Source organism: Scomber japonicus, chromosome 21 (genome assembly GCF_027409825.1).
Source record: "Scomber japonicus isolate fScoJap1 chromosome 21, fScoJap1.pri, whole genome shotgun sequence".
In the NCBI taxonomy this organism is placed as follows: domain Eukaryota; kingdom Metazoa; phylum Chordata; class Actinopteri; order Scombriformes; family Scombridae; genus Scomber; species Scomber japonicus.
In genome coordinates this window covers 2,295,650-2,307,837 of record NC_070598.1, presented here as the reverse complement: position 1 = coordinate 2,307,837, position 12,188 = coordinate 2,295,650, and the positions used below count along the sequence as shown (strand labels likewise).

At 44.2% G+C, this 12,188-nt stretch overlaps 1 protein-coding gene across 1 annotated transcript in view; it reads right to left on the bottom strand.

Annotated features, from left to right (window-relative positions):
* Positions 1 to 9,756, bottom strand: part of LOC128382780 (sodium channel protein type 5 subunit alpha-like) — a 72,716-nt gene extending 62,960 nt beyond the window's left edge. Inside the window, exons 1-3 of the mRNA XM_053342788.1 lie at positions 9,634 to 9,756; positions 9,251 to 9,394; positions 5,102 to 5,254 (exon numbers count right to left, since the gene is read on the bottom strand). Of these exons, the coding sequence (XP_053198763.1) occupies positions 5,102 to 5,254; positions 9,251 to 9,394; positions 9,634 to 9,756 (420 nt within the window). The remainder of the gene's footprint in view (positions 1 to 5,101; positions 5,255 to 9,250; positions 9,395 to 9,633) is intronic.
* Positions 9,757 to 12,188: the final 2,432 nt, after the last annotated feature.

The window sequence follows — 12,188 nt, the reverse complement described above, 5'->3', positions numbered from 1 at the left end:
GATGGGACCAAATCCAACAGCTGCAGTGATTTAGATTCAGTGACGACTTCTTACACAACATCTGGAATTAAATCTGATATCAGCTCAGATCATAATAGTCATATACGTATAATTATATGTGTTATATTTGTGGCAAAAAGTAAAACTCAAGATCTACTTAACTTGACTAAGTTGACTCAAACTTGTTCATTAATTTTTCATAAGCAAAATCTTTAATTTTAATGATTTTGTTTTTGCTCTAAAGTTCAGATTTTGCACAATATTGTTAATTTAATGTTAATATAATATAATCCTCCTTTTTTAAAAAGATGTGTCATTAGTTGCATTTTCACTGCAGGAACTTTGGGATAATTTTACAGGGGTACCACTGGTGCGTGTCTCCACTGCAGGAACCTCCCCTACAGGGCCATTTACAGGAACCTTTACGGGGGCCAACGGAGTACCTACTCCAGGGTCGGTACTCCGTTGGCCCTGACAAGCTCCTGGGTGGGGCTTGAGGTTAACCCGGCGCTGATTGGCTAAACCTAGAGCAGCTCTGACGCCATCAGAAAGCACCAAAACAACCGGCATGTTTAAAATCCAGCAGAAGGGGAGCATTAGCCTCGCAGACACCGCTGTAAACAACAAGAAAACAGCAAGAAGATGTACCACTAATGGACCAGAGGGGGTTTGTAATCGCACAACGACTACGTGGCGATCGAAACTCATGACGTCGCCGAGGGGTCCTACTCTGCAGTGGAGACACGGCCACTGAGAGAGCCGAGTGAGAGGACGGTTCCTGTAGAAGTTCCTACCCCCCCCCTCCTTTTACCAGGAACTCCTGCAGTGGAAACGCGGCTATACTTCCTTCCCTCTTTCCTCCCTCCTTCCCTCCTTTCCTTCCTTCTTTGGCCTCCCTGATTTTATATGTGACGATAAAGCAGGGTATGCATTAGGGCGTGGCTACGTCCTGATTGACAGGTTGATTGACCAATGTCCTCGAGATCCAGCCCTCGTAACCATAGCAACCTCCCCGCTCCACCCATGGCCCCGCCTCATGCCCATATAAGTAGAATCCGTGTTTTTATTTTTCCCCAGCATGCACCTGAAATTTTCAAGATGGCGCTGCCTAGATTAGAAACTATTGGCTTCCGAGCAGCAGTCCACAAACCAATGGGTGACGTCACGGATGTTACGTCCATTTCTTTTATACAGTCTGTGGTTTTTACTCTCTACCAACTTCCTGAGGGAAATATCTAAATGCTCCACTATATTGATAAATGCCATTTTTGGAAGAAGCGGCTCCTCACACTAGTTCCAGATTTCGGCCTATACCACCCATGAACCGTGTATGTGTGTGTGTGTGTGTGTGTGTGTGTGTGTCTGTGTGTGTGTGTGTGTGTATGTGTGTGTGAGCAGAGACCACCTTGATGAAAAAGCTGGGTAATATTTACTGGTAGTGTTTATGGCTCGCCAGACAGTTCAGGATGATAGCTGGCTTAGAAATACAACCCATGGGACACACACACACACACACACACACACACACACACACACACACACACACACACACACAAAGACTCAGTTGACATGATTAGTAAATAAACCATTATTCCTTTAAGTGTGTCTGGAAGCTGTTCAGCCGTATGAACTCTTCACTTTTAGAGGATTCAGGACGTAAAGAGACTTATTTCTGACAACATTAATCAGTCAAACACGGTTAAACTACAATAAATATGAAGAAAATATGTGATAAATATTATGTATGAATGCTAAACTATTCATTCATTTAACTTAGTCTGCATTAAACTCAGCGAGCCTCATATTACTTCTAAATATCTGCTCCTTTACATTTATCTCTGCTTAATTACAGTAAGGCCAAACCCATCAACATTAGTTAAGGTCATTAATTTAACATTATTTTTCTAGACAACCTTATTTTTTTTAATGATTACCTCCTAATATACTTTAAAAACTTCAGCAGGACAGTAATTTGCCACTATGAACACACTTCATCTTAAAAATCCATTGTTTTATGAGCTGCTGTTGTCACACTGAGTCCAGCTGAAGGTAATAATCATCCATTTAATAAACTTTAGATATATTTAATGTGTCTTTTCACATAAACAAACCATTAATAACTTTGTAAACAAATCACAAATGGCATTAAAAAGCCTATTAGAGTCTCAATTAATCAACTGCTGAATGAATTCCTTAAAAGCAATTAGGGTTAATTCGTCTTTCAGTTTTAGCTTCGTGGAGATGTTCGGGGTTTAACGGGGAAATGACGAGTGGAAAATGTGATTTGGTTTGCAGTTAAAGGAGTCATCACTCAGCGTAGTGTAAGCTCAACTGCATATAACCCATCACAGTGTGTGTGTGTGTGTGTGTGTGTGTGTGTGTGTGTGTGTGTGTGTGTGTGTGTGCGTGTGTTAAATCTTTACACTGTAAGCAGAGACGACACCAGTCAGACTGCTGTCCCATCAATAACACTGCTGCTGGAGCTAAAACCAGTTCACCTCTGTGGGAACAAACTGGTGACTAAACCTTTAAAACACAGTTAAATAACATCGAATAGGATGGGATGGGGTAGGATAGGATAGGATGGGGTAGGATAGGGTAGGATAACTGTGTTCGGTGGCTCATGGTGTCTAAACCTTTAAAACACAGTTAAATAACATTGAATAGGATGGGATAGGGTAGGATAGAATAGTATGGGGTAGGATGGGATAGGACAGGATAGGATAGGATGGGATGGGATAGGATAGGATAGGATAGGATAACCGTGTTTGCTGGTTTCTGGTGTCTAAACCTTTGAAAACACATTTAAATAACATCAAGCAGGATAGGATGGGATGGGATACTATAGGGTAGGATAGGATAGGATGGGATGGGATGGGATAGGATTGGATAGGATAACCGTGTTTGCTGGTTTCTGGTGTCTAAACCTTTAAAACACATTTAAATAGCACCAAATAGGATAGGATGGGATAGGATAGGATAGGGTAGGGTAGGGTAGGGTAGGGTAGGGTAGGGTAGGATACGATAGGGTAGGATAGGATAAGCGTGTTTGGTGGTTTCTGGTGTCTAAACCTTTGAAAACACATTTAAATAACATCAAACAGGATAGGATAGGATGGGATAGGATAGGATAGGATAGGATAGGATAGGGTAGGGTAGGATGGGATAGGGTAGGATAGTATGGGGTAGGATGGGATAGGGTAGGATAGGATAGGATGGGATGGGATAGGGTAGGATAGGATAGGGTAGGATAGTATGGGGTAGGATGGGATAGGATAGGATAGGGTAGGATAGGGTAGGATAGTATAGGGTAGGATGGGATGGGATACGATAGGGTAGGGTAGGATGGGATAGGGTAGGATAGTATGGGGTAGGATGGGATTCCCCATAAAATATAGGGTAGGATAGGGTAGGATAGTATGGGGTAGGATGGGATAGGGTAGGATAGGATAGGATAGGATGGGATGGGATAGGATAGGGTAGGGTAGGATAGGATGGGATAGGATAGGGTAGGATAGGGTAGGGTAGGATAGGATAGGGTAGGATAGGGTAGGATAGGATAGGATAGGATAGGGTAGGATAGGATGGGATGGGATAGGGTAGGATAGGATGGGATAGGATGGGATGGGATAGGGTAGGATAGGATAGGATAGGATGGGATGGGATAGGGTAGGATAGGATAGGGTAGGATAGGATGGGATACGATAGGGTAGGGTAGGATAGGATAGGATGGGATGGGATACGATAGGGTAGGGTAGGATAGGATGGGATAGGATAGGATAGGATAGGATAGGATAGGATGGGATAGGATAGGATAGGATAGGGTAAGATAGGATAGGGTGGGATAGGGTAGGATAACTGTGTTTGGTGGTTTTCAGATCTCTAAACCTTAAAAACACATTTAAATAATGCCAAAAATTTGACACCTTTGCTGAGAAATAGAGAAAACAAAGGCGGGTGAGAGGATAGAAGAGATTTTCAAAGAGTTGTTTGATTTTAAGACTTCCAATACAAAACCACGTCTGCACTGTGATAAATACAGTGAGTAAAACTTAGCTGGCATGTTGTTCAATGTCACCTTTAAGTTTTTCTTGAAGCTGTAAGTAGTCTACACAAACTCCCAACAGCAAAGTTTTCCTCAAAATGGGGTGAAAAGTTTTACCCAACTTCCTTAAAATTAGCAAAAATAAAAAAAGATTGTTGTGTGAACATCAGCAGATATTTCTCTAATTCTCCAGCTGGTGCCATTAAACCTTCGCAGAAGAAGAAACACAACAAGATGACATCATTAAAAGAGCATCAGTCAAAGCTCGAATGATGGAAAACGTGACGGAAATATGACGTTTCTGTTGAGGAAGGTTGCTCCTCATCATCACCACCTCACACAGATCTGATGTTTTCAGCTCTTCACTGACATCATTCTTATTTATTATTATCATTTATTCACTCAGTTTGTTTTGATTTTCTTGCTTTTTATCCACATAGCTGCTGTTAGCACTGTAATACATGCATACAGTATATCCGTTTATCTTATGCGTGCATCGTTTATATTTTTTCTTTTGACTTGTATATTTTAATTAGAGTCTAAAAATGCAGCTCAGTGTTGTTTTATTCAGTTAGTATTTATATATTAACATTAATTTTCTCCATTTCACTGCTCTGTATGTGTTATGTTGTGTGTTTGTGTTGTTTTAATATGCTCTTCTCTTTTTATTAATGCCTCGAAAGCTTATAAAGGATCTCAATAACTTTGCAATTTTAAATCATAACATCTGTCCACGACTACAGTAGAAGAGCAGCTTCATTTAGGGCTGTGCTTATTAATGCCTCTGTTAAATAAACCAGCAAATAGATGAATAAACAAACACACAGATCACCTCCTGGCAGTTTTAAAACATCTATATATATATATGACACAACTACTACGCTGTAACTTCAGCTTCAGACGCCCGCAGCGACAAAACCAACCCAACCTCTTGTCTCATTTGTTTGTGTTTTTCAGCCACATTGCCATCAGCGTGGCCGTTCCTGCTCTGTGACTGACCTCTGACCTCTGACCTCCCTGCAGACATCTCCCTGCCGGCGGTCACTAACGTTATACGAAGACGTCAACGCAGAGTTCAGTGAAAGGATATGAGTGGACGAGGATCTTGATGGCGATTCTGCGGATGGGGTGGAAAGGGCTGAAGATGTAGAGAGCTGATGTGGCACTGAAACGGAAGATGGCCTTCCCTTTGTTCAGGACTATGAAGGTCTGCAAGAGGAAAAAAAAAGAAAAGAGTTACTGAAAGAGCATTTGGGAAATAAACTAAAAACATTCTCTATATGTTTAAATAGGATAAGATTGAGGTTTTTAGTAAAGAAATAAACACATGCAGCAGATAAATGTGGTGAAGATGTAGGTAGAAAACTTCATATATCAGTGAGAGTAAAAAGATATCAACATTTTAAACAAAAGGTAAAATACTTCCAGTGTTATTTCTGGAACGCCGTCTAGACATATTGTTAGAGAAATGAATTGTTCTCATTCTCTCTGTCATTTTTTTTTCTAAATTGAGGCAGCTATTGTTTGCTGTGTTTTTTGGCTGAAGCCTTGCTGTGTGTCTGACATCGGACACACAAACCTCACTGATTACACACACTGACAGAGAAGTGTGTGTGTGTGTGTGTGTTTCTTAAGATGAGTTTACACAGACTTTAAACCAGCGCTGCTCTGTAACAGTAACACAGACTAGAGCTGCAACGATTAGTCAATTCATAGAAAGTGAATCAGCAAATATTCCTTTTAGTTATTTTTGAAGAATATTAGGAGGTTCCAGCTTCTTACGTATATGTGAGGATTTTATATTTGCTTGTGTGTGGAGAGGAGAGGAGAGGATAGAGCAGGATAGGATGGTATAGGAGAGGAGAGGATATAATAGGCTAGGATGGTATAGGAGAGGAGAGGATAGAATAGGCTAGGATGGAAAAGGAGAGGAGAGGATAGAATAGGCTAGGATGGAAAAGGAGAGGAGAGGATAGAATAGGCTAGGATGGAAAAGGAGAGGAGAGGATAGAATAGGCTAGGATGGTATAGGAGAGGAGATGATAGAATAGGCTAGGATGGTATAGGAGAGGAGAGGAGAGAATAGCCTAGGATGGTATAGGAGAGGAGATGATAGAATAGGCTAGGATGGTATAGGAGAGGAGAGGAGAGAATAGCCTAGGATGGTATAGGAGAGGAGAGGATAGAATAGGCTAGGATGGTATAGGAGAGGAGATGATAGAATAGGCTAGGATGGTATAGGAGAGGAGATGATAGAATAGGCTAGGATGGTATAGGAGAGGAGAGGATAGAATAGGCTAGGATGGTATAGGAGAGGAGAGGATAGAATAGGCTAGGATGGTATAGGAGAGGAGATGATAGAATAGGCTAGGATGGTATAGGAGAGGAGAGGATAGAATAGGCTAGGATGGAAAAGGAGAGGAGATGATAGAATAGGCTAGGATGGAAAAGGAGAGGAGATGATAGAATAGGCTAGGATGGTATAGGAGAGGAGAGGAGAGGAGAGGAGAGGAGAGGAGAGGAGAGGAGAGGAGAGGAGAGGATAGAATAGAATAGGCTAGGATGGAAAAGGAGAGGAGAGGATAGAATAAGCTAGGATGGAAAAGGAGAGGAGAGGATAGAATAGGCTAGGATGGTATAGGAGAGGAGATGATAGAATAGGCTAGGATGGTATAGGAGAGGAGAGGAGAGAATAGCCTAGGATGGTATAGGAGAGGAGAGGATATAATAGGCTAGGATGGTATAGGAGAGGAGATGATAGAATAGGCTAGGATGGTATAGGAGAGGAGAGGATAGAATAGGCTAGGATGGTATAGGAGAGGAGAGGATATAATAGGCTAGGATGGTATAGGAGAGGAGAGGATATAATAGGCTAGGATGGTATAGGAGAGGAGATGATAGAATAGGCTAGGATGGTATAGGAGAGGAGATGATAGAATAGGCTAGGATGGTATAGGAGAGGAGAGGATAGAATAGGCTAGGATGGAAAAGGAGAGGAGAGGATAGAATAGGCTAGGATGGTATAGGAGAGGAGATGATAGAATAGGCTAGGATGGTATAGGGGAGGAGAGGATAGAATAGGCTAGGATGGTATAGGAGAGGAGAGGATAGAATAGGCTAGGATGGTATAGGAGAGGAGATGATAGAATAGGCTAGGATGGTATAGGAGAGGAGAGGAGAGGAGAGGATAGGATGGTATAGGAGAGGAGAGGATAGAATAGGCTAGGATGGTATAGGAGACGAGAGGAGAGGAGAGGAGACAAGAGGGTAAGATAGGTTAGGATAAGAAAGAGTAGGATAGGAAAGGGTAGAATAGTTTAGGATGGTATAAGATAAGAGAGGAGGAGAGGAGAGGGGAGGACAGGAGAGTAGAAGAAAGGAAAGGATAGAATAGGCTCGGGTGGTATAGGAGAGGAGAGGAGACGACAGTAGGAAAGGAGAGGAGTAGGAAAGGAGAGGAAAGGGGAGGAAATGAGAGGATATGGTGGTATAGGTTAAGGATAGAATAATCTAGGATGTTATAGGATAGGAGAGTAGGAGATAGGGTGGTTATAGGGAAGGATAGAATAGGCTAGGATGGTATAGGATAGGAAAGCAGAGGATAGAAGAGTAGAGGACGGGAGAGGAAAGGTTAGGATAAGATAGGATGATTGATAGAGGATTGAAGAGGAGAATAGAAGAGGAGAGGATAGGGTGGTATAGGGAAGGATAGAATAGGCTAGGATGGTATAGGATAAGATAGGAGATGACAGTAGGAAAGGAGAGGAGTAGGAGAGGAGAGGAGAGGAAAGGGTGGTATAGGTTAAGGATAGAATAATCGAGGATGGTATATGAGAGGAGAGTAGGAGATAGGAGGAGAGGAGAAGATAAGATGGTATAGGGAAGGATAGGATAGGCTAGGATGGTATAGGATAGGAGAGCAGAGGATAGAAGAGTAGAGGAGGGGAGAGGAAAGGTTAGGATAAGATAGGATGATTGATAGAGGATTGAAGAGGAGAATAGAAGAGGAGAGAATAGGGTGGTATAGGGAAGGATAGAATAGGCTAGGATGGTATAGGATAAGATAGGAGACGACAGTAGGAAAGGAGAGGAGTAGGAGAGGAGAGGAAAGGGTGGTATAGGTTAAGGATAGAATAATCTAGGATGGTATAGGAGAGGAGAGTAGGAGAGGGGAGGAGAGGAGAAGATAAGGTGGTATAGGGAAGGATAGGATAGGCTAGGATGGTATAGGATAGGAGAGGAGATGATAGAAGAGTAGAAGAGAGGAGAGGAAAGGTTAGGATAAGATAAGAGATGTTAGAAGAGAAGAGGAGAGGAGAAGATAGGGTGGGTATAGGAATGGATAGAATAATCTAGGATGGTATAAGGAGAGGAGAGTAGGAGAGGAGAAGATAGGGTAGTATAGGGAAGGATAGAATAATCTAGGATGGTATAGGAGAGGAGAGTAGGAGAGGAGAAGATAGGGTGGTATAGGAATGGATAGAATAATCTAGGATGGTATAGGAGAGGAGAAGATAGGGTGGTATAGGGAAGGATAGAATAATCTAGGATGGTATAGGAGAGGAGAAGATAGGGTGGTATAGGAATGGATAGAATAATCTAGGATGGTATAGGATAGGAGAGCAGAGGATAGAAGAGTAGAGGAGCAGAATAGGAGAGGAGAGGATGAGATAGGTTAGGATAAGACAGGAGAGTGAACAAGGAGAAGAGAATAGAAGAGGCAACGTGATGAAGAGAAGCTGAGAGAGACAGAAAGAAAGAGGATGAGGAAAGTCCCTGGAGAGAAACCTCAGTGGAGAGCGAAGACAGAGAGGACATAGAAAGTGACAGATTAGATGTTGTTATCCAGGTACAGATCACATGTTAGCAGAACAGAGATGACAGAGACAAACTGTGGTAGGGGAGAAAAGGAGGAGAGGAGGACACGCACACACGCACACACACACACACACACACACACACACACACACACACACACACACACACTTTGTCACCTCCCCTCTGGTCTTCAGCAGAAGTGCGCTACCGAAAAGTCGATTTATCTTCCAGGGATTCTCCAACAGCAAAGAGAGAGAGAGAGGAGGAGGAGGAGGAAGGATGGGGGGGGGGTATTTCCAAAAAACCTTCACCCACACACACACACTCCTACACACACACACACACACACACACACACACACACACACACACACGTCGGGTGACTTACCCTCTTGTCTTTGAAGTAGTACGGGTCGATGTCTTCCAGGGGAACGCCCACCAGATGAGACGGGATGTCGGCGAAGATGCGCGGCAGCTGTTTTCCAGCCTCCAGGTCGGGCCGGGCCCTGAGGATCTGCACATCGCCCAGGTCCTTACACACACACACACACACACACATACAACCACACACACACACACACACACACACACACACACACGCAAACAACATCACCAACTCTGCAACATCTGCCCAGTGATACAGCCTCACGTTGCTCTATTTTATTGAAGTTTCCCACTCCATCGTAATCTTTTGATTCCTGTTTCTACTTGGGTTAATTAATGATAAACCTGTGTGTGTGTGTGTGTGTGTTTGTGTGTGTGTGTGTGTACCTCCTGGTAATGTTTTTTGCGTCGGGCCTCCTCCTGGGCGATGCGCTGCTCGATGGCCGCCAGGGAGTCCGGCGTGAAGCGCTGAAAGCTCTCTGGTCCCATTGGAAACACACAGCCAGCCATCTTCTCATCCTGATCCTGCTGCTGACTGGCCCAGTATACCAGCTACACACACACACACACACACACACACACACACACACACACACACACACACACACACACACACACACACACACACACACACACACACACACACACACACACACACACACACACACACAGAGAGAGAGAGAGAGAGAGAGAAAGAAGGGGTTACTACATCACTAATAATCTCACTAATCAATACGAAATCCTGTCAGAAAGTTTTTCTTCAATCTTCCAAGTTTTTGAGTTTCTTTCAGCATCACTGAAACCAAACTCCATGAAACTGCTCAACATATGTGGACATCTGACTTAATCAGAAGGAAGGAAGGAAGGAAGGAAGGAAGGAAGGAAGGAGGGAGTGGGAGAAGGAAGGAAGAAAGAAAGGAAGGCAGGCAGGAAGAAAGCAAGGAAGGTAGGAAGGAAGGAAGGACGGAATGAAGGAAGGAAGAAAGGGAGGAAGGACAGATAGAAGGACAGAAGGAAAGATGGAAGGACAGAAGGAAGGACTGACAGAATGAAGGAAGGAAGAAAGGGAGGAAGGAAAGATGGATGGAAGGACTCTGACTGATTGAGTATATTTTGAATCCTTGAGTCATGACATGAGGAGCGTTTGATTCGAGTGTCGACAGAATGAAGGAAGGAAGGAAGTGAGAGAAGGAAGGAAGGAAGGAAGGAAGGAAGGAAGGAAGGGAAAGTGGGCCGGATTGGACCCCTTGGCGGGCCGGTTCTGGCCCACGAGCCTCATGTTTGACCTCCCTGCTCTGTAGTGTTGATGTTGATGCTCCAGAGATATTTTAAACTCTACATGTGTTAGTAGGATGAGTTTGTTGTTAATATTTTGGGTGAATAGTGACGAACAGTAAAAAGTGAAATAAGGTCTGGTCTCCTTCAGCTGATGAGAACATTCTGACTCTGACTCTCAAACACTTGTTGAGTATATTTTGAATCCTTGAGTCATGAGATGAGGAGCGTTTGATTCGAGTGTCTGGAGTGTCGTGATTGAACGGCTTCTTCATCGTCGGGGATGATTAACGTGTTTTATCTCCGGACGGACTCGAACGCTTCACCTCTCCTCGTTATCCCGCCGGCCGCTCGGACCGACGGAGACGACGGAGACAACGACGGCAATCAGCCTGAAACACTCTCTGAGAGCTGATGAGACACAATCACCCCGAACACCTTCACACACACTGCAGAGTGTCAGCAGATAACAAGCCTCCTTTCCTTCCTTCCTTCCTCCCTTCTTCCCTCCTGTCCTTCCTTCCTCCCTCCCTCCAGTAGAGTGTCAGCAGATAACAAGCCTCCTTTCCTTCCTTCCTCCCTCCTTTCCTTCCTTCCTTCCTCCTGTCCTTCCTTCCTCCCTCCAGCAGAGTGTCAGCAGATAACAAGCCTCCTTTCCTTCCTTCCTTCCTCCTTTCCTTCCTTCCTCCCTCCTATCCTTCCTTCCTCCCTCCAGCAGAGTGTCAGCATATAACAAGCCTCCTTTCCTTCCTTCCTTCCTTCCTCCCTCCTTTCCTTCCTTCCATCCTCCCTCCAGCAGAGTGTCAGCAGATAACAAGCCTCCTGTCCTTCCTTCCTCCCTCCCTCCTGTCCTTCCTTCCTCCCTCCTATCCTTCCTTCCTCCCTCCAGCAGAGTGTCAGCAGATAACAAGCCTCCTTTCCTTCCTTCCTTCCTTCCTTCTGTCCTTCTCTCACTCCATCTTTCCTTCCTCCTTCCGTCATCCTCTCTCGTTTCCTTCCTTCCTCCCTCCAGCAGAGTGTCAGCAGATAACAAGCCTCCACATGTTACACCACATTATGTTTTATCCACTTTACTTCCTCCCTTCTTTCCTCCTTTCCTTCCTTCCTTCCTTCCTCCCTCCCTCCCTCCCTCCCTCCCTTATTCCTTCCTCCTTTCCTTCCTTCCTTCCTCTCTCCTGTCCTTCCTTCCTCCCTCCAGCAGAGTGTCAGTGGATAACAAGCTTCCATGTTACACCACATTCTGTACTTTACTTCCTCTGCTAGAAGATTATGACAGATATCCTAAAGGTCACTTAAACCACTTTCCTTCCTTCCTTCATCCCTCCCTACTGTACTGGAGGAAGACTCCATCGTTACTTCCTTCCCTCCTCCCTTCCTTCCTTCCTTCCTTCATCCCTCCCTACTGTACTGGAGGAAGACTCCATCTTTCCTTCCTTCCGTCCTCCCTTCCTTCCTTCCTTCATCCCTCCTACTGTACTGGAGGAAGACTCCATCTTTCCTTCCTTCCGTCCTCCCTTCCTTCCTTCCTTCATCCCTCCTACTGTACTGGAGGAAAACTCCATCTTTCCTTCCTTCCGTCCTCCCTTCCTTCCTTCCTTCATCCCTCCCAACTGTACTGGAGGAAAACTCCATCTTTCCTTCCTTCCCTCCTCCCTTCCTTCCTTCCT